The 27,245-nt window shown below is 43.8% G+C and overlaps 1 protein-coding gene across 2 annotated transcripts in view; it reads right to left on the bottom strand.

Moving 5' to 3' along the window:
• Positions 1–13,538: 13,538 nt before the first annotated feature.
• The window catches only part of LOC311128482 (DNA damage-binding protein 1), a 32,396-nt gene continuing 18,689 nt past the window's right edge, over positions 13,539–27,245 (bottom strand). The window contains exons 14-27 of one of the 2 annotated variants that reach the window (XM_084160650.1): positions 27,118–27,225; positions 25,993–26,200; positions 21,386–21,481; positions 21,091–21,202; positions 20,415–20,538; positions 20,059–20,223; positions 19,283–19,377; positions 18,493–18,663; positions 17,960–18,069; positions 17,245–17,414; positions 16,358–16,460; positions 14,361–14,484; positions 13,987–14,101; positions 13,540–13,852 (exon numbers count right to left, since the gene is read on the bottom strand). In XM_084160650.1, coding sequence (XP_084016776.1) covers positions 14,018–14,101; positions 14,361–14,484; positions 16,358–16,460; positions 17,245–17,414; positions 17,960–18,069; positions 18,493–18,663; positions 19,283–19,377; positions 20,059–20,223; positions 20,415–20,538; positions 21,091–21,202; positions 21,386–21,481; positions 25,993–26,200; positions 27,118–27,225 — 1,670 coding nt within the window. In that variant the 3' untranslated portion in view covers positions 13,540–13,852; positions 13,987–14,017. Of the gene's footprint in view, positions 14,102–14,360; positions 14,485–16,357; positions 16,461–17,244; positions 17,415–17,959; positions 18,070–18,492; positions 18,664–19,282; positions 19,378–20,058; positions 20,224–20,414; positions 20,539–21,090; positions 21,203–21,385; positions 21,482–25,992; positions 26,201–27,117; positions 27,226–27,245 lie in introns of both variants that reach the window. The other variant, XM_084160649.1, reaches the window with a different exon arrangement.

The following is a 27,245-nucleotide window of genomic DNA, read 5'->3' as shown; positions in this document are numbered from 1 at the left end:
CGATCAGAATCAGGCCAACTCCTAGCGTCAGCAACACGCTCAAACAACGAAAAGAATGTCTCCGGGTCCTTTTCATTAAACTGGGGCAACAACCGTAAATTCCCAACAATTTCAAATGTGTCTGGATTACGACCAAAAGAGGAACGACCCCTAGGTAACTCTGGATCCCCTTCCCAGAGCAAACTCTCCCCTGAGAGCTTTCCTTCCCTAACCAACTCTAGTCGCTCTTGTTGCAGCTTGATTTTAGCACGCTCCATATCCTGTTTAAATTCCAATTCCCTTTCATATTTTACCCGATCATGCCCTAGCTGTAACAGAAGCAGTTCTTTCTGCTGTTCAAAAAGAAGACTACTATGACTAACCGATGGAGCGGTCATTGTAACATATCGGGGAGACAACGTGTCCTCAGCAGAGACTGCCCCAGTGGTAACATCCAGAATACCACTCTCCATCAAATTGGCCTTCAATATTAACCTAATAGAATTTTTTAGACGTTTATCACTAATTTCAACCTTGTAGTGTTCAGCAACCTTCAACAGCTGTTCTTTAGTACATAATTCTAACAGTTCTTCTGATGGAAAGCGAATGAACTCGGCTACATTAGACGCCATAATCAGGAAAATAAATAAATATATATATATCATAATAATCTTGCTCAACCCCTCTGCTGAGCACACCAGACACAAGAGAAATGACAATCACACCGAGTACCACAGAAGAGAGCTGGGATATGGAGCTTCCCCAAAACCTACAATAACTCAACCCTAGTCTTCGTGCAGATTCGCGGTGGGTAATTACGCACTGTAGCCCGCTGGCAAGGAATTAAACCCCCCAGCACGCTGGTAGATTCCCCCAAGCCACGGATGTGCCCCCGAGACAACTGCTCAGTCCACAGACACCACACAAAAATAACAAACATTTAACCATGCCCAACGTATCCCAAAACAAAACACGTCGCTAAGCCTATCAGGGGAAAAAGCTATAGCTCCGGGTAGAAAATGTCACTACCCTACCCAATCTCCCACTGAGGTACACAGCCGATTGTACTCACCTCCTCAGACCGATGTCCCAACAGCGAGTCGAGCAAGAGTTTCCAGGCTGGGCAGGGACTGGAAACTAACCAATGTACTCTCTCCAACGCAGTACACAACCCAAAGGCAACCAATACTTGGCCTATCAAACGCAAACAAACTAACAAAATTTACAAAGAAAGACCCTACAGAATTGGACATTAACTCCACGTTCTCCCAAACACAACCAGTTCAAGATCCCAGACGAGCCCCCACCTGTCACGAACCGGCTCAAGTTCGTAACAAAAGGGAGACACGTGGAGACAAGGAATACTCAAAGTATATATTTATTAACTAAAGTAAACTAAATCAAATAACAATGGTGTGTGTAATCAGTAATCAGTAGTGTAAGTGAGTGTTTGCATGCATAAATGTAATATGGAAAAGTGTTGAGAGGTGCCAAAGCAACCAACCAAAAAGGCCACAAAAATACCACAACCAAAGTCAAAGTATCTGCCTGGAGAGAGTCTCCTCAATGAATGTGGAAGAGGTCAATTTATGCTGGGACACACCCGGCCCAGGTGTTTCCCATGTAGCTGATGACCCTCCCAACTCCGCCCACCGGCATCCTAATAAGGAAACAAGAGCAAAGAGAGAATACGGCAGACAGAGTGGGAGGGTCGTCACACTGGGAATCGAAATGACATGCTTTGCAATCTGGAGGGCAGCCTTTTGCATCCCCCCAATGGTCCAAATGTGGAATCTGTACCCTTGCTGATATCATGGACAGTAATGGTTTGAGAACATTAAAAATATTTGAAAGACACACATTAACAGGTAACTCCTTTTTTCCCCCCATATTTACAATTTAGGTCAGTAATGCTATGCTGGCCTATGGCGTCCCTTGGGAAACCCAACTACTGAACCATCCAATGATGGGATTTATAAATAATTTAAATGGACTCCCGAAAGGACTGATCACTATAATATATATTTTTATACCTTTAGGAAAGCTCATATGCTTAGCTAGCCATTAAAAAAGTCCACAGATCTAAGTAAATCTAAACAACCCTTTAACTGGAACAGAATATGGAAAAATATGACCTTGGTATCCTGTAATCCGAACCATCAACCTTATACATTTTAAGTTTGTTCACAGGCTGTATTTTACACCAAGAAAAAGTTTTAGGATGAAAATGGCCCCAACTCCCAACTGTTCACGGTGTCCCCTAAACCAGGTAGACACATTCCTTCATATGATGTTAGAGTGCCCTGCAGTTACAGTGGGGAGAACAAGTATTTGATACACTGCCGATTTTGCAGGTTTTCCTACTTACAAAGCATGTAGAGGTCTGTAATTTTTATCATAGGTACACTTCAACTGTGAGAGACGGAATCTAAAATCCAGAAAATCACATTGTATGATTTTTAAGTAATTAATTTGCATTTTATTGCATGACATAAGTATTTGATCACCTACCAACCAGTAAGAATTCCGGCTCTCACAGAACCTGTTAGTTTTTCTTTAAGAAGCCCTCCTGTTCTCCACTCATTACCTGTATTAACTGCACCTGTTTGAACTCATTACCTGTATAAAAGACACCTGTCCACACACTCAATCAAACAGACTCCAACCTCTCCACAATGGCCAAGACCAGAGAGCTGTGTAAGGACATCAGGGATAAAATTGTAGACCTGCACAAGGCTGGGATGGGCTACAGGACAATAGGCAAGCAGCTTGGTGAGAAGGCAATTATTTGAAAATGGAAGAAGTTCAAGATGACGGTCAATCACCCTCGGTCTGGGGCTCCATGCAAGATCTCACCTTGTGGGGCATCAATGATCATGAGGAAGGTGAGGAATCAGCCCAGAACTACACGGCAGGACCTGGTCAATGACCTGAAGAGAGCTGGGACCACAGTCTCAAAGAAAACCATTAGTAACACACTACGCCGTCATGGATTAAAACGCTGCAGCGCACGCAAGGTCCCCCTGCTCAAGCCAGCGCATGTCCAGGCCCGTCTGAAGTTTGCCAATGACCATCTGGATGATCCAGAGGAGGAATGGGAGAAGGTAATGTGGTCTGAGGAGACAAAAATATAGCTTTTTGGTCTAAACTCCACTCGCCATGTTTGGAGGAAGAAGAAGGATGAGTACAACCCCAAGAACACCATCCCAACCGTGAAGCATGGAGGTGGAAACATCATTCTTTGGGGATGCTTTTCTGCAAAGGGGACAGGACGACTGCACCGTATTGAGGGGAGGATGGATGGGGCCATGTATCACGAGATCTTGGCCAACAACCTCCTTCTTCCCTCAGTAAGAGCATTGAAGATGGGTCGTGGCTGGGTCTTCCAGCATGACAACGACCCGAAACACACAGCCAGGGCAACTAAGGAGTGGCTCCGTAAGAAGCATCTCAAGGTCCTGGAGTGGCCTAGCCAGTCTCCAGACCTGAACACAATAGAACATCTTTGGAGGGAGCTGAAAGTCCGTATTGCCCAGCGACAGCCCCGAAACCTGAAGGATCTGGAGAAGGTCTATATTGAGGAGTGGGCCAAAATCCCTGCTGCAGTGTGTGCAAACCTGGTCAAGACCTACAGGAAACGTATGATCTCTGTAATTGCAAACAAAGGTTTCTGTACCAAATATTAAGTTCTGCTTTTCTGATGTATCAAATACTTGTCATGCAATAAAATGCAAATTAATTACTTAAAAATCATACAATGTGATTTTCTGGATTTTTGTTTTAGATTCAGTCTCTCACAGTTGAAGTGTACCTATGATAAATATTACAGACCTCTACATGCTTTGTAAGTAGGAAAACCTACAAAATCGGCAGTGTATCAAATACTTGTTCTCCCCACTGTATGTGCTTCTGGGACAAAGTTACAAAATTCATTTCGAAGTGCATTTAGGTTAGTATTGTGGAGTAATAACTACAATGTTGTTTATCCATCCTCAGTGTTCTCCTATCACAGCCATTAAACTCTGTAACTTTTTTAAAGTCACCATTGGCCTCATGGTGAAATCCCTGAGCGGCTTCCTTCCTCTCTGGCAACTGAGTTAGGAAGGACGCCTGTATCTTTCTGGTGACTGGGTGTATTGATACACCATCCAGAGTGTAATTAATAACTTCACCATGCTCAAAGGGTTATTCAATGTATGCTAAAAAAACAAAAAACTCAAACATCTACCAATAGGTGCCCTTCTTTGCGAGGCATTGGAAAACCTCCCTGGTCTTTGTGGTTGAATCTGAGTTTGAAATTCACTGCTCGACTGAAGGACCTTACAAATAATCATAAAAAATGTATGTTAAACACTTTTATTGCACACAGAGTGAGTCCATGCCACTGACTTAGTATGTGACTTGTTAAGCAAATTTTACCCTGAACTTATTTAGGCTTGCCATAACAAAGGGGTTGAATACTTATTGACTCACGACATTTCAGCTTTTCATTTTTAATGAATTTGTAAAAAATTTGAAAAACATAATTCTACTTTGACATAATGGGGTATTGTGTGTAGGCCAGTGACACAAAATCTCAATTTAATCAATTTTAAATTCAGGCTGTTACACAGAAAATATAAGTAAAGGGGTGTTAATACTTTCTGAAGGCACTGTACATACAAAAAAAGTATTATTTATATATATATATATATATATATATATATATATATATATATCTGTGTGTGTATGTACACTGCTCAAAAAAATAAAGGGAACACTAAAATAACACATCCTAGATCTGAATGAATGAAATAACCACACTACAGGCTGATCCAACTTTGATGTAATATCCTTAAAACAAGTCAAAATGAGGCTCAGTAGTGTGTGTGGCCTCCACGTGCCTGTATGACCTCCCTACAACGCCTGGGCATGCTCCTGATGAGGTGGCGGATGGTCTCCTGAGGGATCTCCTCCCAGACCTGGACTAAAGCATCCGCCAACTCCTGGACAGTCTGTGGTGCAACGTGGCGTTGGTGGATGGAGTGAGACATGATGTCCCAGATGTGCTCAATTGGATTCAGGTCTGGGGAACGGGCGGTCCATAGCATCAATGCCTTCCTCTTGCAGGAACTGCTGACACACTCCAGCCACATGAGGTCTAGCATTGTCTTACATTAGGAGGAACCCAGGGCCAACCGCACCAGCATATTGTCTCACAAGGGGTCTGAGGATCTCATCTCGGTACCTAATGGCAGTCAGGCTACCTCTGGCGAGCACATGGAGGGCTGTGCGGCCCCCCCAAAGAAATGCCACCCTACACCATGACTGACCCACCGCCAAACCGGTCATGCTGGAGGATGTTGCAGGCAGCAGAACGTTCTCCACGGCGTCTCCAGACTCTGTCACGTCTGTCCCATGTGCTCAGTGTGAACCTTTCATCTGCGAAGAGCACAGGGCGCCAGTGGCGAATTTGCCAATCTTGGTGTTTTCTGGCAAATGCCAAACGTCCTGCACGGTGTTGGGCTGTAAGCACAACCCCCACCTGTGCACGTCGGACCCTCATACCACCCTCATGGAGTCTGTTTCTGACCGTTTGAGCAGACACATGCACATTTGTGGCCTGCTGGAGGTCATTTTGCAGGGCTCTGGCAGTGCTCATCCTGCTCCTCCTTGCACAAAGGCGGAGGTAGCAGTCCTGCTGCTGGGTTGTTGCCCTCCTACGGCCTCCTCCTCGTCTCCTGATGTACTGGCCTGTCTCATGGTAGCGCCTCCATGCTCTGGACACTACGCTGACAGACACAGCAAACCTTCTTGCCACAGCTCGCATTGATGTGCCATCCTGGATGAGCTGCACTACCTGAGCCACTTGTGTGGATTGTAGACTCCGTCTCATGCTACCACTAGAGTGAAAGCACCGCCAGCATTCAAAAGTGACCAAAACATCAACCAGGAAGCATAGGATCTGAGAAGTGGTCTGTGGTCACCACCTACAAAACCAGTCCTTTATTGGGGGTGTCTTGCTAATTGCCTATAATTTCCACCTGTTGTCTATTCCATTTGCACAACAGCATGTGAAATGTATTGTCAATCAGTGTTGCTTCCTAAGTGGACAGTTTGATTTCACAGAAGTGTGATTGACTTGGAGTTACATATACAGTGTATATATATATAGTGTACCAGTCAAAAGTTTGGACACACCTACTCATTCCAGGGTTTTTATTTATTTGTACTATTTTCTACATTGTAGAATAATAGTGAAGACAACAAAACTATGAAATAACAGATCAAAAAAGTGTTTTATATTTGAGATTCTTCAAAGTAGCCACCCTTTGCCATGGTGACAGCTTTGCACACTCTTGGCATTCTCTCAACCAGCTTCATGAGGTAGTCACCAGGAATGCATTTCAATTAACAGGTGTGCCTTGTTAAAAGTTAATTTGTGGAATTTCTTTCCTTCTTAATGCGTTTGAGCCAATCAGTTGTGTTGTGACAAGGTAGGGTGGGTATACAGAAGATAGCCCTATTTGGTAAAATACCAAGTCCATATTATGGCACGAACAGCTCAAATAAGCAAAGAGAAACGACAGTCCATCATTACTTTAAGACATGAAGGTCAGTCAATATGGAAAATATCAAGAAGTTTGAAAATGTCTTAAAGTGCAGTTGCAAAAACTATTAAGTGCTATGATGAAACTGGCTCTCATGAGGACCATCACAGGAATGGAACACCCAGAGTTACCTCTGCTGCAGAGGATAAGTTCATTAGAGTTACCAGCCTCAGAAATTTCTGCCCAAATAAATGCTTCACAGTGTTCAAGTAACAGACACATCTCAACATCAACTGTTCAGAGGGGCCTGTGTGAATCAGGCCTTCATGGTCAAATTGATGCAAAGAAATCACTACTAAAGGACACCAATAAGAAGAGGAGACCTGCTTGGGCCAAGAAACACGAGCAATGGACATTAGACCGGTGGATATTTGTCCTTTGGTCTGGAGTCCAAATTGGAGATTTTTGGTTCAAACCGCCGTGTCTTTGTGAGATGCAGTGTGGTTGAACGGATGATCTCCGCATGTGTAGTTCCCACCGTAAAGCATGGAGGAGGAGGTGTTATGGTGTGGGGTGCTTTGCTGGTGACACTGTGATTTATTTAGAATTCAAGGCACACTAAACCAGCATGTCTACCACAGCATTCTGCAGCGATATGCCATCCCATCTGGTTTGGGCTTAGTGGGACTATCATTTGTTTTTCAACAAGACATCTCCAGGCTCTGTAAGGCTATTTGACCAAGAAGGAGAGTGATGGAGTGCTGCATCAGATGACCTGGCCTTCGCAATCCCCCGACCTCAAGAAGAAAAGAAGAACCCTTGAATGAGTAGGTGTGTCCAAACTTTTTCCTGGTAGTGTTTTACTAATAAGTCAAGGGCTATGAATACTTTCTGAAGGCACTGTATACACATATCTTCATATGTTTTACTTTCTTTGCTTTCAGGCCCACAGGGAAGGGGTGGTATGGGGAGGGTTTTCTCTGGTTGCTGGGATGGGGTGCAGGAGGGTGGATCTATGTACTTTTTAAATATTTTTGCCTGTCTGTGATCTTACCCCTCCCAGAAGAAAACATTTAATAATAAAAAGCTGTTCACAAAAATACTAGTATTTCACCTAGGAGAACATAGGGACTTTTGGGTTGAATAAAAATCTACTTACAGTTGATGTGCCAGCTTGGGAGGATTAAAATAGCCCACAGTATGCTGCTTTTGAAACCCAGCTGTGGTCACACCTGCAGAGCCATATGGGCTGGTGTGTGTTTCTATCTCAGTGTATTACATAGAACAGTAGTTAGCGAGTGCATTAGCATGTATTATGCAACATTATCATAATTATGCTTCAAAGTTATCAAGGTACATTTTCCATCCGTTTTTTGTTATATGACTATGTGTAATAACTGTCAGACCATATAACTCAGCATGACTATTAGGACAAGCTTATTCCATCAGGAGTCCTCCCTCGTGCCACCAAATGTAATATTTACAGCAAATGACAAAGCAGGCCACCATCACTGAATATTTTATGTGGGTATTCACAAAACATCCAAGCTAATTATGACAATGACTTGTAGTCAAATTCGATATTTGCTGTGTGTACCTCAACTCTCAGAACAGTGCATGTAGTACTCACAAACATCAACCCTTAGTCTAACATCTACTGGCAGCTGAATAACACAACACAGCCCTAATTAAAGTAGAGTTAATTTCTTAGAACTAAAGATCTCAACTAAAGAGATGTGCCTCACATTGTTGAATATAAGGTCATATTTATATTCTGAATTATCTCTAGGTAAGGTGAAGTTGATACTTTTGATATGAGCTGCATGTTCTCTCATTATATTATTCTTAAACATTCTGATAGACATTTTCTTCTAACCAGCCCCAAAGGAATCTTCCAGACTCCAAATGAGTTGGATCATCATCATGCATCACAGTCATGTTAGCTCTCCATGTACATTTAAGGTCCAGTCGTGCTGCCCTGTTCTGAGCCAATTGTAATTTTCTGAGGTCCCTCTTTGTGGCACCTGACCACAGGACTGAGCAGTAGTCCAGGTGCGACAAAACTAGGGCCTGTAGGACCTGCCTTGTTGATAGTTTTGTTAAAAAGGCAGAGCAACGCTTTATTATGGACAGACTTCTCCCCATCGTAGCTCCTGTTGTATCAACATGTTTTGACCATGACAGTTTACAATCCAAGGTTACTCCAAGCTGTTTAGTCACCTCAACTTGCTCAATTTTCACATTATTTATTATAAGATTTAGTTGAGGTTTAGGGTTTAGTGAATGCTTTGTCCCAAATACAATGCTTTTATTTATTTTTTATATTCAGAACTAACATATTCCTGAAACTAACTGCAGCTCTTTGTTAAGTTTTGCAGTGATTTCACTCACTGTAGTATCTGACGTGTATAGTGTTGAGTCATCCGCATACATAGACACACTCACATTTTTCAATTCCTCATTAATCCACTGGGATTTAACAGTTTTTACAATCATTTTTTAAATGGGTGCATGCTTATTAGTAACTGGAATAAGCAATTTCATTAATGTATCAAGAGCAGGGTCTGGTTGCTCCTCATTACACACCACATAACTTTGGTTTTCCTAGATATGGAGACTAGATTGTGATCACTACATCTGATGGATTTGGATACTGCTTTAAAGCAAATTTCTGCAGCATTAGTAAAGATGTGCTCAATACATGTTGATGATTTCATTCCTGTGCCGTTTGTAACTACCCTGGTAGGTTGACTGATAACCTGAACCAGGTTGCAGGTACTTGTTACAGTTTGAAGGTTTTTCTTGAGTGGGCAGCTTGATGAAAGCCAGTCATTTAAAATCACCCAGAAAATATACACTATATATACAAAAGTATGTGGACACCCCTTCAAATCAGTGGATTCGGCTATTTCAGCGACACCCATTGCTGACAGGTGTATCAAATTGAACACACAGCCATGCAATATCCATAGACAAACATTGGCAGCAGAATGGCCTTACTGAAGAGCTCAGTGACTTTCAACGTGGCACCGTCATAGGATGCCACCTTTCCAACAAGTCAGTTCATAGCATTTCTGCCCTGCTAGAGCTGCCCCGGTCAACTGTAAGTGCTGTTATTGTGAAGTGGAAACGTCTAAGATCAACAACGGCTCAGCCGCGAAGTGGTAGGCCACACAAGCTCACAGAATGGGACCGCCGATTGCTGAAGCGCGTAAAAATCGTCTGTCCTCGGTTCCAAACTGCCTCTGGAAGCAATGTCAGCACAATAACTGTTAGTCGGGAGCTTCATGAAATGGGTTTCCAGGGGCGAGAAGCCACACACTAGCCTAAGATCACCATACGCAATGCCAAGCGTCGGCTGGAGTGATGTAAAGCTCGCTGCCATTGGACTCTGGAGCAGTGGAAATGCATTCTCACTTCACCATCTGGCATTCCGACAGACAAATCTGGGTTTGGCGGATGCCAGGAGAACGCTACCTGCCCCAATGCATAGTGCCAACTGTAAAGTTTGGTGGAGAAGGAATAATGGTGTGGGGCTGTTTTTCATGGTTCGGGCTAGGCCCCTTAGTTCCAGTGAAGGGAAATCTTAATGCTACAGCATACAATGACATTCTAGACGATTCTGTGCTTCCAACTTTGTGGCAACAGTTTGGGAAGGCCCTTTCCTGTTTCAGCATGACAATGCCCCCGTGCACAAAGCGAGGTCCATACAGAAATGGTTTGTTGAGATCGGTGTGGAAGAACTTCACTGGCCTGCACAGAGCCCTGACCTCAACCCCATCGAACACATTTGGGTTGAATTGGAATGCCGACTGCGAGCCAGACCTAATCGCCCAACATCAGTGCCCGACCTCACTAATGCTCTAGAGGCTAAATGGAAGCAAGTTCCATTTAGCCTCTAACAAGCAATGTTCCAACATCTAGTGGAAAGCCTTCCCAGAAGAGTGGAGGCTGTTCTAGCACCAATTCCATATTAATGCCCATGATTTTGGAATGAGATGTTCAACGAGCAGGTGTCCTCATACTTCTGGTCATGTAGTGTACCTCTCTGTTGATATCACATACATTATCAAGCATTTCACACATATTATCCAGATACTACAGTTGGCACTTGGTGGTCTATAGCAGCTTCCCACAAGAATGGGGGTATGATCTTTGTGCCTCTAACTTTCTCAATCATCATTATTCACGATTAATTCATGATTATCCATAATCATGGTAGCACCCACATTAATGTAGAAGTGTTTAGAAACATATTCTATTCTTATTTACAATTAAAGTGATTACAAAATGACACAATACATTATTTACCATTCATTTCTATTGAGCACAAAATAATCTGAAACAACGTAAACAAACTGCAAATGCATCCAACAAGCTTGTAGAGTCACAGGAATATGGGACCAAATACTTAACTTTTTACTACTTTAATACACATAAGTGAATTTGTCCAAATACTTTTGGTTCCCTACAATAAGGGGGTTATGTACAAAAAGTGCTGTAATTTCTAGCAGACGCGCTTATACAGAGAGATTTACAGGAGCAATTGGGGTTAAGTGCCTTGCTCAAGGGCACGTCGGCAGATGTCACCTAGTCGGTTTGGGGATTCTAACATTTCAGTTACTGGCCCAACACTCTTCACCGCTAGGCTACCTGCCACCCGATATGGATGAAGATAACCTCAAATTAAAGATGACAGTCTGCACTTTAACCTGTCAATATATCATTTAAAATCCAAAGTGCTGCAATACCTCAATCAAAATGGATCAGTTCCCATTGCTTTCATCGGATGATAGACACAACAAGGCCAGGATCACCCCCTCAGCTGCTGTAACGCAGCATGTTGGCTCCATGTTCACGTTCGTCATCAAAAACAAAGCACTGCCAGACAAGGGAGAACCTGCCAAGGGAGAAAATAAATTAGGTATGCTGTTTGATTTAACAAAGAGGTCTGGTCCTGGCGGAGGATGTTATGGACGTTCTGGTGTACAGCTGACATCGGCAGATAATGCCTCTCTGGAGTGTCCTAAGAGACTGTGTAACTACAGTTGAAGTCAGAAGTTTACATACACCTTAGCCAAATACATTTAAACTCAGTTTTTCACAATTCCTGACATTTAATCCTAGTAAACATTCCATGTCTTAGGTCAGTTAGGATCACCACTTTAATTTAAGATATGTGAAATGTCAGAATAATAGTAGAGAGAATGATTTATTTCAGCTTTTATTTCTTTCATCACATTCCCAGTGGGTCGGAAGTTTACATACACTAAATTAGTATTTGGTAGCATTGCCTTTAAATTGTTTAACTTGGGTCAAACGTTTCGGGTAGCCTTCCACAAGCTTCCCACAATAAGTTGGGTGAATTTCGGCCCATTCCTCCTGACAGAGCTGGTGTAACCGAGTCAGGTTTGTAGGCCTCCTTGCTCGCACACGCTTTTTCAGTTCTGCCCACAAATCTGGTCAGGGCTTTGTGATGGCCACTCCAATACCTCGACTTTGTTGTCCTTAAGCCATTTTGCCACAACTTTGGAAGTATGCTTGGGGTCATTGTCCATTTGGAAGACCCATTTGCGACCAAGCTTTAACTTCCTGACATGATGTCTTGAGATGTTGCTTCAATATATACACATAATTTTCTTTCCTCCTGATGCCATCTATTTTGTGAAGTGCACCAGTCCCTCCTGCAGCAAAGCATCCCCACAGCATGATGCTGCCACCCCCGTGCTTCACGGTTGGGATGGTGTTCTTCGGCTTGCAAGCCACCCCCTTTTTCCCCCAAACATAACGATGGTCATTATGGCCAAACAGTTATATTTTTCATCAGACCAGAGGACATTTCTCCAAAAAGTATGATCTTTGTACCCATGTGCAGTTGCAAACCGTAGTCTAGCTTTTTTATGGCGGTTTTGGAGCAGTGGCTTCTTCCTTGCTGAGCGGCCTTTCAGGTTATGTCGATATAGGACTTATTTTACTGTGGATATAGATACTTTTGTACCTGTTTCCATCATTTTCTGGAATTTTCCAAGCTGTTTAAAGGCACAGTCAACTTAGTGTATGTAAACTTCTGACCCACTGGAATTGTGATACAGTGAATTATAAGTGAAATAATCTGTCTGTAAACAATTGTTGGAAAGATTACTTGTGTCATGCACAAAGTTGCTGTCCTAACCGACTTGCCAAAAACTATAAATTTGTTAACAAGGAATTTGTGGAATGGTTCAAAAATGAGTTTTAATGACTCCAACCTAAATGTATGTAAACTTGCTGATTTAGGATCAGTTTTTCCTTTTAGACCACATAAAAAAAGACTACATGGACAGGGGGATCTGATCCTAGATGCAATATGAATATGGGCCCAGGACTATTCAATTCCATCCTTCTTCCTGGCAGTTAATTCATCATTGATTGACCAGTTCCCCCACCTGGTAGCCCAGGAACTCTACTGTCTGTAGATAACTGTCATGTAATAATTATAGCGAAGTACTTATCTCATAGCCCGAGCACAGTTCATTCTGGTTCCTTTGGAACCCTGAGGTCTCTGCACACCGTCACGATATGCACCTTGACTAACTACAAATACTCTCGGACTTTTCTAATAAATCTTTCACCACTTTCTTATGCCTTGTGACAAACGTGTCCCCATAGTCAAAACTGAGTTGAGAGAGGACTTCAACTATAGGAGACAATGCAAAAGTTCATATAGTACACTGTAGTGGTAATTTAGCACAAAGGACCATTACTGCACTCAGTGACATCGTTTAAGTCACACAAAGTGATTCATTTTTACATTTGTCATTTAGCAGATGCTCTTATCCAGAGCGACTTACAGTAGTGAGTGCATACATTTTCAATAATACAATATGTCATTGTTGGTTGGCATGTGCACTTATATAAATTGCTTTTGAAATTATACTGTGGTGTAGGACTTTGGACATGCTTTGAAACCGACTGAAGTTAATGCTCAGAAGGAAAGATCGGAGACCTCTGTGCACCATTCATGAAACACAAAAGACCTGAACGCAGAGGTACACAGTACTAAAGCAACCTTTATTAAAAGAAACATGGAGAAACGGCAGACAAAATAGCTAAGAATGTATAGTTCCCATTCCTTACTCCTCTTACTCATCTTCTGTCCAGACTTCAAATCATTCCTACTTTAATGGATCCCCGTCAAATCCACAAGTCATCTCTTGTCGTCCTCGCACTGCAGTGATCTAGCCGCCCCCCCTCCTCCTCCATAACTTATGGCTTTCTGACCAGTCCCTTTGCTCGTCATCTTCGTTATGGTCGATAGGCCATTTTGTTTATCCAAGCACCTGTGAATTATTGATGTGGCTCGTCTGGGATCGGATTTAAAAAATGTGTCAATTCATTTGAAGTCTGGAAGATGGTCATGCAAACACCTTTTTATTTATTTATAAGTATTTACAGAGACCTAGTCACCCCTCCCCCCGATTCCTTCCCTCCACCCCACCTCGTAATGGCCGGGGTCTGGGAGGGAGGGGCTAGTGGATCCTTGTCAGCTCCTCCACAATCTTTATGACCTCGTCCACGGTGGCCTCGCGCTTCATGCCGCTGCCGTCGTCAATCTGAAACGCAGAAGGGGGTGTTATGTCAGCTCACTGTCCCAGCAGTTTGGATTGACCCGCACAGCTATGGGACACATGTAGCTGAGTGGTACCATTATCAAGTGTCACTGCATTCCAAAAAGTGTGAGCGAGCTAGTGTGTGTGAGAGAGCGAGTGAATGAGTGTGTGTGTCTGTGTGAGAGCATGTATATGTGTGAGAGAGCGTGTACGTGTGTGTACGTCGAAGTGTTTTTGAGAGAGCGTGTATGTGTGTTCGTACCTGTAGTGTGCTGACCACCTCCTGCATCTTGGCGCGGCCCAGGTCCAGGAAGCTCTCGATGAGGTCCCCGTCGATGAAGCCCGTGGCCTGCTCAGTCTTACGCTCCGTATGGAAGGACCTCCAGGTGCCACAGAGTCAAGGAAGACAAATAAACACACACCTACACACATACCCCTACAGCAAAGCCACTCTTCTTACAGGGAACTCTGTCCTTTTGAGTACCGGAACCTGCATTTTTTTTGGTTTGAGTACTCATAGAATGTTCACTCTAAAATATGAGTACATGTACTGAATAATTTAAATGAGCAGCGGCCCCTAAAATGAGAACTGGCACATTTTTCATATTAATTCAAGCTCTGCTTCAAACTAAGTTATTCTTAAAAACAAAAGTACAGCGTAAGTGATTTTAGACCACTATAAGAGTCTGCTTCTCAAATATGTGATTCTTAAGGCTGGCACAATTACTGTATAACCGTGAAACCGACGGTTATGGATGAAGACCGTCTTGAAAATAAAATACCCGTTATAACCATTTTGGGGGGGTTCGAACAGCTGACGGCCGGGAATTTGTGCGGTTGAGTCCGTTTCTGTGTTAACATGGACTCTTAACAACTTGATGAAACTTTGTTGTTCCTTGCTGAAACAAGCAATATGTTGTAGTGAACAAGTCTTCGGTTGCCTAGGCAACACCCCCTCCCTGCAGCAGCACATAAATAGTGAACAGAAGTGAATAGAACGGGCTTGGAACCTCTAACCCTTGCAATTTTACTGGTAAACTGATGGGTACACACGCAATGGCTGCCTGGTATTGTTTTATTTTATTTTTGAGCTTACAGCACCTGGTATTCCCAGGCGGTCTGCCATCCAAGTACTAACCAGGCCCGACCCCGCTTAGCTACCAAGATCAGGTGTGTTCAGGGTGTTATGGCCAAAAGCGTATTTTCTTTACCCAATTTTCTCTCAGAATTACGATCTTTGGCTCATCGCTGCAACTCCCCATTGGGCTCAGGAGAGGCAAATGTTGAGTCATGCGTCCTCCAAAACATGACCTGCCTGGCCACGCCACTTATCACACTGCTCACTTAAACCGGAAGTCAGCTGTACCAATGTGTCGGAGGAAACACTGTTCGACTGATGACCGAAGTCAGCTTGCATGTGCCCGGCCCTGCCACAAGGAGTCACTAGAGCACGATGAGCCAAGGAAAGCCCCCGGGCCAATCCCCCCCTTACCCCGGACGGCTCTGAGCCAATTGTGCACCATCCTATGGGGCTCCCGGTCACGGCTGGCTGTGACACAGCCTGGGATCAAACCCCAGGATGTTGGGCGCCTCAGCACTGCGATGCAGTGCTTTTGACCGCTGCGCCACTCACTCAGGACTGCCTGGTATCGTGATGCAATAATTTCCATGGTAATGTAGAATCATTGACTTGAATTGGGACGCCCGTTCTATTCATTCTATTTTTATGGCAGCACATGCAGTCAGGAGCGGAGGAGCGGCTAATCGAACGGTTATTACAGTGACCGCAGTCATTTGGCTGGCCAATTACCGTTATCCAAAATTCCATGACCATCACAACCCTATTGATTCTTCCCTGTAATCAAGCACTGTCCCATCTTATATGGATGACAGGCAGTCGTGTCACACACACACGGCTACATGTCAACTTCAGGCTGTCGCTTCATTCACACATGACACGGTAAAACACAGCACCTTTTCATTCATTCATTTATTTACAGGCATGTTATGACAACCATTACCATTCTGACAGCGCACGTCAAGGTAGGTGGTACCAAGCTTTGCCACCCGTGACAGTGACGCTCACCGGTTCTGAAAAGGCACTTTCAATGTGATACACAGGGGCAGGTATTTGTCCACGTGCGCGTACGTGAACACACACACACACACACACACACACACACACACACACACACACACACACACACACACACACACACACACACACACACACACACACACACCAGAAGGAAAGGATATAAGCTGTGCTCGATCTTGCCCACGCTCTTGATGACCTTGTTGAGTCGGTTCTGCAGGTCCAGCAGCAGGCTGTACCAGCCCTCGGACAGAGAGGTCACCAGACCTAGAGACACAAGACAGATGGCTTGTCATTTATTGGAGAAAAGAAAAAGGAGAACCGAAATGGATGATGTGTGCAGATCCGTACGCTCGCTGGTGCTCGCCACTCATAAGTAGTGAAGGAGAAAAGATGGAAGCTGAGAGGGAATTTGAGTGTGGGTTGTCTGACTGAGGGAAGGTGAAACAACTTTCAGGAGAATTGTGAAGGTGCCTCAGTGAAATAATAGTCATTGCAGAACTTCAGTGAACACTCCAAGCCTTCATTCCCCTTTCTTTATTACCACAGCTATGAAAGAAATGGAGAAAGTAATGTCACTTAGAAGTTACTTTCGTCCCCTCTCCACTGCTTCCCACCTCTCATCCTTAAGATGGGTGCTTATGAAGTTGAGGAAAATCTGTAGAACGGACCGCTTCACTAACATTACATAGCCAAAAAAAAGACACGAGGGCATTTGGGACCTTGAAACCGGCATCAGTACTGCTTCAGTAGGCACCAGAAAAACAACATTTTGAAACCCAAGTGCTGCTACAGAAACATGTCCAATAAGAACACAGATCTCTCTCTTGCAGTCACAAAATGTTGTGCTACTGCATGCTCTACTGAATGAAGACGACCTTGGGGTGTATTCATTACTGCAAACTAACAAACCATAGCAAAACGTTTTGCAACGAAAAAACAAGCATTGCTTATTGGACAAATTCAGGTTAGGCCCTTCCTGTTTCGCCCTGTTTGCTTCCATTTGGTTTCTAGTGAATACACCCCGGCGTGTGGCAGTGGGGGCCATTACCGATCATGCCGTTGACGGTGCCGAAGAGCACGGAGCCCTGCGTGGGGGTGGAGCTCTCGCCCAGGTTCTGCAGCACCAGTGACCCATGGGAGAAGACGTTGACAAACTCCCCCAGGTGGAACACGCCCACCTCCTGCAGGTGTTGTCGCTCCTCATCTGTCGTGGCCGCACTGCCGAGGGAGAGAGAGGGGGAGAGAGCTCAACTTCTATTTTGGTCCTAATTATTTCATGCTTTGGCAATGTGTACCCATTTATTTCATTCTAAAAAAGCTACATTTAACTGAATTTAATTGAGTGAAAGTGTCAGAGATAAAGCGAAGGATACAGAGGCAGGAAGAAAAATATATATGGGAAAAGCAATAGATGTAGATGAGAGGTAATGAGTAAGAAATAAGAAAGGTATATTGATAAACAGAATACAAATGTGATGACTGAAAGCGAAAGAGCACAGGAGGAAGGACGAGGGAGAGAAGACAGAGAGAAACGGTGGCATCCACAAACATGTGAGAGAAAGATAAAGCTCAATGGAATTCAGTGATCATGGATGATTAACTCGACGGCTTATGGAGGACGGCGGTGAGCGTGTGAGGACATGTCAAGGTCGGCCTCCATCTCAATGAGTCTTTCTGCGATTCTACGCATACTATTTCTTCGCCTCCTAAACCGTATTAGAGGTCTCTTCCTTCTGAGGCGAGGAGAGAGGATTCCACCTCACCTGTCTTTTTGACACACAAAGAGGTTGAAGGCATTCTCCGCCCCCAGGAAGTTGTCATCGTCCAAGATCTCCACAGCACTCATCCAGTTGGGATTGAAGTCACGGGCGATCTGAGAAGAGTGACAGTAGAAAAGCAGTCGTATCACCAGTGGCTCAATTCAATTCCATTCAATAAACTTTATTCATCCACCAAACAATGGTTCTAACTCATAACTCAAGTTCGTATTCATTGCAAGTGTTTGGTGTTGAATCCTCCTCGATATAGCCCATGAGAAATGAGTACGACAAAATAAAAGCATTCAAATCTATATTTTGGAGAATGCTGTATTCCAAGGGGGAACCGCCCACGATGAAAAAATCTGTACATGAGCAAAACCAAAATAAATCGTCATTTAGACCTTATAAAGCTAGTCTGTGTTCCAATTCTACACCCTCCTCCTTGAAGTGTGGCATTGAGCACATCCCCCATCCTCTTAGGGGAAAGGGTGGAGAATTGGGACACTGGCAGGGCCTCTCTTAGTATCATTCCTTACCTCCTCAAAGTTGCCCTCCATGGGTTTATAGGCCAGCAGCAGCACAGACCTCATCAGGTCTCCCACCAGGATGAAATCTCCTTTGGTCTTTAGGTAGAGTGCCATGATATTGTTGTAGTGGTTACACTCTGTCCTCAGCTCCTTCTCAGCGGTCCACTCGTACAGACGCACCTGGGGCGTGCGCACATTGATGATGCGTTGATATTGACATACACAATTGTCGAGGAGCAGTCTAGACGCTGCAGTGTAGTTTCAGAGTAACAAGGACTCGAAAGCACCAAGGTTGTTTTTGTAGGAGACATGTATATCATACAATTACAAGAAATACCCCCTTCAATGTTCCTTTAGATTCCAAAGAATACTACTGGATAGACTTAAATTAACTAAATTCTCTGTAATTCAAGTTTATCCCTAACACCCATTCCGTATGGTTGTGGGTCCCATAACTACAGTTTCACTGTGGCAGCCATTATGGCTAGTACGGTCCATTGTTGAGGAAGCACTGAATTTGACAAGGCAGCAACACCAAGAGAGAAATAAAACATCTGCGGAATGTCTCCTTTAATCTTCTTTGTTTTTTATGCCAAGTAACATGGGGCGAATCCTAACTTTCACATAAATCAAATATTCACTTAGTGATGCATTAATGGCAATGAGAGACAAAGTGAAAGTTTTAATTTTAGTGGATGGAAAAATGTCCCTACATGTGAGTATCTACAACTTTAACCTGTAAAATAGGAGCTGGCTTTAAAAACTTCTACTTTCAAACCATCAAAAGTGAAATACTCACTGTGCTGTTGATGCTGGCCAGCAGTTTGCCATTGAACTCCACCATGGAGTAGACGGCTCCCTTAACCTCCTTCTCTGCCACCGTCTGCAGCTTACCTACACAGATGAAGAGAAATAACACAGTCTGGGTCAGGGTTGGTGTTACAGTAGCCTGAAATCCAAACTGCTATGTTTTGTTTAACCATTTCTTTCACCGTGAAAGAATGTTGAAACCGAGCATAATGGTTTGGATTCCAGGATAAAAAAAACAACAAAATGGTTAAATGCAGCATATCAGTTTGGTTTTCAGGCTAGTGTTATAGCTCTCTGATACAGTATTTACAGCATTTGTTCACTCGGAGTCATCTATCTTAATGACTGAGATGATTATCGATAGGAAGGTGCTATCAGGCACTATCAAGGGAGGAAGAGGCATGGAACGAGTGAGGAAAAGGTGAGTGAGAATGAGTGAGAGAAAAAGACGAGGGGCTCCTGTAGCTCAGTTGGTAGAGCATGGCGCTTGCAACGCCAGGGTTGTGGGTTCGATTCCCACGGGGGGCCAGTATGAAAAATGTATGCGCTCACTAACTGTAAGTCGCTCTGGATAAGAGCGTCTGCTAAATGAGTAAAATGTAAATGTAAGAAGAGACTGTAGAAGGAAGTGTAAGAGAGTGAGTAAAAAAATTGGTGGATTGCAAGAGGGGGGGTGAAAGAGAACGACAGGAGAAGAAAGATGGGAAAGAGTGAGTGAGAACAATGAGAATGAAAGAAAGATAGAGAGAAAAAGTTAATCCTAACCGTCAGTGTAGTGGAAGACGATGATGCGGCCTTGCTTGGGCTCCGCCTCCTCTGGGTAGACCATCGCTGTGCCGACGATAAAGTAGACTGAGGGGTCCCTGCCCAGGCGGCAGGATACCATGCTGAGGGCGTACTCACTCTGGAGGAACTGGTGGGCGTGGAGCACTGGGAGGATGAACACACATGTAAAAATCCCACTATTGAGGACAAATCACCACAAAAAGGTGAGAATTGTGTGTACTCCTCAAGCGTACAATCACCAGCTCACCAATCACCAGTAACAGATCAAATTAATTCACTTCAAATTTACAAATGTTGTCTTTAATCAAGACGGTTTTTAGGGGGAACTAACTTACCTTCGAAGGTGTGTTGGTCGACCACCAGGAGGCTGTGCACCTCCACCTCCTCCCCGAAGGAGGTCTCGTGTGGGGAGGTGCTGCTGGGGAACAGCTTACTGGAGCTCACACTGCTAGACAGAGCCTGGGGAGAGGTAAAAAGAGAGGAGATACGAAAGGCAGAGAAAGTGGGAAAATATGAAAACCCCAGACTATGCACACCCACAAGGCTAGGGAAAAAGGGAGTAGGTTCTCTTCCTCACCTACAAGTCTTGTAAATCATATTTTTTTCTCCTTTCTTATTTTTTATCATTATGTGCAATAAATCTAAACTAAGTAATCTGGACAGCTTGTCAGCCAAGCGATGTGCATCACTAGCATTCAAGGCATTTTGCCCAAAAACACATCATTGCACTAACACTGCTAAATAGAATGCAGTAACTCTCTCTGAATGCTGATGCTTTAGTTCATATAGAGCGAAGTTTACAGATATTTCCAGACTGTTATTCTACAAAACACGCAGTTGCACTTAAGTCACGATGCATTATGAAAAACGTTGAATGTGGGAAACAAGGCTCAGGGCCCATATTCGAAAGGCGTTGATCAGCACTCCTACTCTGAGAAGATGTATGAATACGGGCCCAGAATAGGAGATCTTGGCAGTGGTACATTGAAACACCAGATGGTGTGCAGCTACCTGAGTGCTAGCACTGGGGCGCACTGCTGCCGTGGTCCCGCTGGCATCTTGCATCTCCACGCGGCTAGACAGCACCCCGAAACACTGAGACACCTCCTGGTAACAGATCCTCCTGAGAGAGGGAGGGAGAGAGCAGGGGGAATAAAGTGGAGAGATAGAAAGGGGGAGCGAGTAAGTGAGAGAGGGAGCGAGATCGAGAGAAAAAGTGTCCCAAAAGAAAGACAAATGTTAAATCCATTGCAAAGATATACTTCTACTTTGTGTAACTATTTCTACTGGTGTTGCTCCCTCTTACCTGGGAGACTCGTAGAGGGGAACTGTGCGAATGTGGAGCTTTTGGATCTCGTCGATGGTGCCGATGGTGAGAGTGCTGTTGTTGGCCAGAGCCAGACTGCCAAAGACACACACAGGTTACAACCACACACCAACAACAACAGATAAGTTACATATTACTTCTAGCTTTGTAATCATTCCGATTCTTTTCTTAGATTCCTTGAATGAGAAAAATAAACACAACGGAAGTCTCAGTCTCCTCGCCACCATTTGCGCTGCTTTAAAAACACAGGGAAAAACAGTCTGTTAAACCTGTTGAATTCGTCTCCCACATCAGTCCAAATGGAGAAGAAGCTAAGGAAGCCACTTTAGACTATTGAGATGCACGTGCCTAGGGCTGTGGCGGTCATGAAATTAACAAACACATTAAGCATCTCCTGGCTTCCACGCATAGCCTACAAGCCACTTAATGCATTAAAATAAATTACTGTAACAACATTGTAGAATTGAAATGATAGGAATTAACGGTAGATTTACTACTGGTGATACAGTGCATTCGGAAAATATTCAAACCCCTTGACTTTTTCCACATTCTATTACGTTACAGCCTTATTCTATAATGGACTAAATAGTCCCCCCCCCCCATCAATCTACACACAATACATAAGTATTCAGACCCTTTACTCAGTACTTTGTTGAAGCACCTTTGGCAGTGATTACAGCCTCTAGTCTTCTTGGGTATGACTCTACAAGCTTGGCACACCTGTATTTGGGGAGCTTCTCCCATTCCTCTCAGCAGATCCTCTCAAGCTCTGCACAGCTATTTTCAGGTCTCTCCAGAGATGTTCTATCGGGTTCAAGTCTGGGCTCTGGCTGGGCCACTCAAGGACATTCATAGACTTGTCCCGAAGTCATTCCTGCGTTGTCTTGGCTGTGTGCTTAGGGTCTGAGGTCCTGAGCGCTCTGGAGCGGGTTTTCATCAAGGATCTCTCTGTACTTTGCGCTGTTCATATTTCCCTCGATCCTGACTAGTCTCCCAGTCCCTGCCGCTGAAAAACATCCCCACAGCATGATGCTGCCACCACTATGCTTCACCGTAGGAAAGGTGCCAGATTTCCTCCTGACGTGACGCTTGGCATTCAGGCCACAGAGTTCAATCTTGGTTTCATCAGACCAGAGAATCTTGTTTCTCATGGTCAGAGTCCTCTAGGTGGCTTTTGGCAAACTCCAAGCGGGCTGTCATGTGCCTTTTACTGAGGAGTGGCTTCCGTCTGGCCACTCCACCATAAAGGCCTGATTGGTGGAGTGCTGCAGAGATGGTTGTCCTTCTGGAAGGTTCTCCCATCTCCACAGAGGAACTCTGTCAGAGTTACCATTGGGTTCTTCGTCACCTCCCTGACCAAGGCCCTTCTTCCCCATTGCTCAGTCTGGCCAGGCTGCCAGCTCTAGGAAGAGTCTTGGTGATTCCAAACGTCTTCCATTTCAGAATGATGGAGGCCACTGTGTTCTTGGGGACCTTCAATGCTGCAGACATTTTTTGGTACCCTTCCCCAAATCTATGCCTCGACACAATCCTGTCTCAGAGCTCTACGGACAATTCCGTCGACCTCATGGCTTGGTTTTTGCTCTGACATGCACGGTCAACTGTGGGACCTTATATAGACAGGTGTGTGCCTTTACAAATCATGTCCAATCAATTGAATTTACCACAAGTGGACCCCAATCAAGTTGTAGAAACATTTCAAGGATGATCAATGGAAACAGGATGCACCTCAGCTCAATTTCGAGTCTCATAGCAAAGGGTCTGAATACTTATGTAAATAAGGTATCTGTTTTTTATTTTGAATACATTTGCAAAAATTTCTAAAAACCTGTTTCGCTTTGTTATTATGGGATAGTGTGTGTAGATTGAGGGAAAAAAATATTTAATCCATTTTAGAATAAGGCTGTATCGTAACAAAATGTGGAAAAAGGGAAGGGGTCTAAATACTTTCTGAATGCTCTGTATATGTAATGGGGAATTGACCTACACTAACAATCAATGTGTTTGTATGTATATATATATATATATGCAAAAAAAAAAAAGACATGGGGGATTGGAAGTGATGCAGACAATTACATTGATGTAAGTTACAATCTATCTGCAGTATTAAAGCTGATCTACCCCCTAAAAAAAACAATCAAAGCAAACAATTCACACAATGAAGTTATGAGACAATGAATGTGCACAAATTGCCGGTTAAGATCGCACTCTGGAGAGAGAAGGGCATTGTGCATCTGGGCCATGGTCAATCCCACGTCTGCATTGGCCATGCACATTTACGGTGATATGGCCTCAGCAGAAGTCATGGCATTCATACTTCTTATGCTTCACAGAGTAGTGCAGAGCTTTTGTCAAGGAAGTGAGTTTGTGTTTATACAGGATGTACTGCCCCCACCTACCATCAACCAATCATGTCAACGCGGAGCTATACAGAGCCCTCCGCATAGTTACACAATTTGGGAAGCGCAGGGCGATGTGGTACGGAGCTTGATTTGGCCACTGCATGCCTCCGGAGGCTCTGCATTTGCGTCACACCCTCCATATGGAGCCTCTGACAACATTTTCAGATCAAGCATAAAATGGCTTTTAGTCTAGGCCTTTAGTCTTAGTTCACTGAGACGGGCGCACATTTATTTATTTTATTTATATATACAGTTGAAGTCGGAAGTTTACATACATTTAGGTTGGAGTCATTAAAACTAATTTTTCAACCACTCCACAAATTTCTTGTTAACAAACTATCGTTTTGGCAAGTCAGTTAGGACATCTACTTTGTGCATGACAAGTAATTTTTCCAACAATTGTTTACAGACAGATTATTTCACTTATAATTCACTGTATCACAATTCCAGTGGGTCAGAAATTTACATACACTAAATTGACTGTGCCTTTAAGCAGCTTGGAAAATTCCAGAAAATGATGTCATGGCTTTAGAAGCCTCTGATAGGCTAATTGACATCATTTGAGTCAATTGGAGGTGTACCTGTGGATGTATTTTAAGGCCTACCTTCAAACTCAGTGCCTCTTTGCTTGACATCATGTGAAAATCAAAAGAAATCAGCCAAGGCCTCAGAAAAAAAATTGTAGACCTCCACAAGTCTGGTTCATCCTTAGGAGCAATTCCCAAACGCCTGAAGGTACCACGTTCATCTGTACAAACAATAGTACGCAAGTATAAACACCATGGGACCACGCAGCCTACATTCCGCTCAGGAAGGAGACGCGTTCTGTCTAGAGATGAACGTACTTTGGTGCGAAAAGTGCAAATCAATCCCAGAACAGCAAAGGACCTTGTGAAAATGCTGGAGGAAACGGGTACAAAAGTATATATATCCAGAGTAAAACGAGTCCTATATCGACATAACCTGAAAGGCCGCTCAGCAAGATAGAAGCCACTGCTCCAAAACCGCCATAAAAAAGCCAGATTACTTTGCAACTGCACATGGGGACAAAGATCGTACTATTTCATAGTTTTGCTGTCGTCACTATTATTCTACAATGTAGAAAATAATAAAAAATTAAGAAAAACCCTTGAATTAGTAGGTGTTCTAAAACTTTTGACAGGTAGTGTGTGTGTATATATATTGGTTACTGCTCAACTATAATCTCGGTCAACCAACAGCCTAACGACCAACCAATCGACCAGTCGACTAATTGGTGTCAGCCATAGAGCGAGAAATTAATATTCCAAACAGTCTGGGACAGTTGTGGGATGCGATAGATCCCACATTAATACAACCACTAGCATCAAAAAACCTGTTTTAAGCAATGAGCCTGATGCAACAGATCAGAACATTTAGCTTAAAATGTTGATAAACTATTAGGCTATTTCTTCACAATATAAGCACAGCAATGCGCACCCGGAAGTAGGCTAGAAGCGCGAATGTTCCATTGGCAGGACAACACCATTCTCAAAAGTGACCGCACATGCGATTATGCATGTTATGCTTTTATTATAAAGATTCATTTATATGGTGAAAATTATCTTCCCCAAACTTGAAACTCACGCGCTGCGTATGTATGCCAATTTGGCTCTACACCCGCTGTAAAGTGGTTTAATGTGCTTCATTTTAAGGTGTTATTTGGCCACTTTAGTTGTGATACAAATCTTCTCAAAACATATAGGCCTATGCGCTAGGCTACATGAGGTGTGTAGCCTCGTGTAAAGAGAAGCAATATGCTTAATATTAGGAAAGTTGAGAAATAAATATAGTAGGCCGAGCCTATAGAAAGCTGATGGGATCCTCCTCTTTTTAATAGAGGCCATCACTCTGTTTTCTCACGCAATTGCATAGCCTATAGAAATGTTGCGCAACATGAGCTCATGGGCTCTCATAAAGTGTTTGATTAGATTTTCGATTACATTTCCATTGATGTCAGAGTGATTAGAGGGACAATAGAGTGCTGAGTACCAGGCAGTTAGCAAGTTTGGTAGGCTACTAATGACCATCAACAGCATCAGAGCTTGGAGAAGCCTAATTACCGTGACTAAACGGTCATGTAGAATTTGACTGCCATCATGACTCGTGACCGCCGGTGTGGCGGTAATACGGTCACCGTAACAGCCCTACGCGTGACTGACTAACCTGTCGGGGTAGCCCTCGGAGTTGAGCGGGCACATGTAGTTGACCTCCTTGAGGTTGACATTGGAGAAGACCAGCTTGTGGTTGGAGGAGTAGATGACGGTGGGCCGGTCGGAGCAGGCAAACACGTTGGAGGTGGACAGGGAGCGGAAGGTCCTCAGCACTGTGGGCTGGGTGCCCAGGGTCACCTTCTTACGCTCGCTCAGCACGCCTGGTGGCAACACAACAGGGTCAATGTCAACGATTTAACAATACGTTTGCCAACCTGCCAGGGTTAAGTGCACTTTCAATTCAGTCTATTCAGGAGATAAGTTGCAATTCCAATTCCAAACCATCTCCATTTTCAATATACACTGAGTGTCAACCTTAGGAACACATGCTCTTCCCATGACATACACTGACCAGTTGAATACAGGTGAAAGCTATGATCCCTTATTGATGTCACCTGTTAAATCCACTTCAATCAGTGTAGATTAAGGGGAGGAAATAGGTTAAAGAAGGATGTTTAAGTCTTGAGACATGGATTGTGTATGTGTGCCTTTCAGAGGGTGAATGGGAGAGAATATATTGAAGTGCCTTTGAACAGGGTATGGCAGTAGGTGCCAGGCGCACCGGTTTGAGTGTGTGAAGAACTGCAACACTGCTGGGTTTTTCACTCTCAACAGTTTCCCGTGTGTATCAAGAATGGTCCACCACCCAAAGGACATCCAGCCAACTTAACACAACTGTGGAAAGCATTGGCGTCAACATGGGCCAGCATCCCTGTGGAACGCTTGACACCTTGTAGAGTCCATGCCCTGACAAATTGAGGCTGTTTTGAGGGCAAAAGGGGGTGCAACTCAATATTAGGAAGGTGTTCCTAATGTTTTGTACACTCTGAATTTCCAATGAAGAGTTTGACATTTTCTTTACATTTTCCAATACATTTTCAGAATTCTGAAACAGAATCGAACTGCAGCTTTTAAGAAACAATGAACAGGCCTATTAACAGCTTCCTATTTGACATTTCTTAACCTAATTTGTTATATCAATGAATTACATGATGGTGCAGTTAACTGTCTGGAATGTTTATTCAAATGTGACTCAATCAAAAGGCAACAACACAATGTATTGCTCCAGCAGCCTGACCTGTCGTCAGGTCCAGGCCGAAGTAGAAAAGTGCTCCGTCTCCCAGGGCACACAGCAGGTAGAAGCTGCCCTCGAATGTCGTCATCAGGATGGAGCGAGGGATAATTTCTGTACGCACACAAACACAC

The sequence above is a fragment of the Coregonus lavaretus genome (genome assembly GCF_964263955.1).
Source record: "Coregonus lavaretus genome assembly, chromosome: 4".
NCBI classification, from domain to species: domain Eukaryota; kingdom Metazoa; phylum Chordata; class Actinopteri; order Salmoniformes; family Salmonidae; genus Coregonus; species Coregonus lavaretus.
This window is presented reverse-complemented; position numbering and strand designations above follow the sequence as displayed.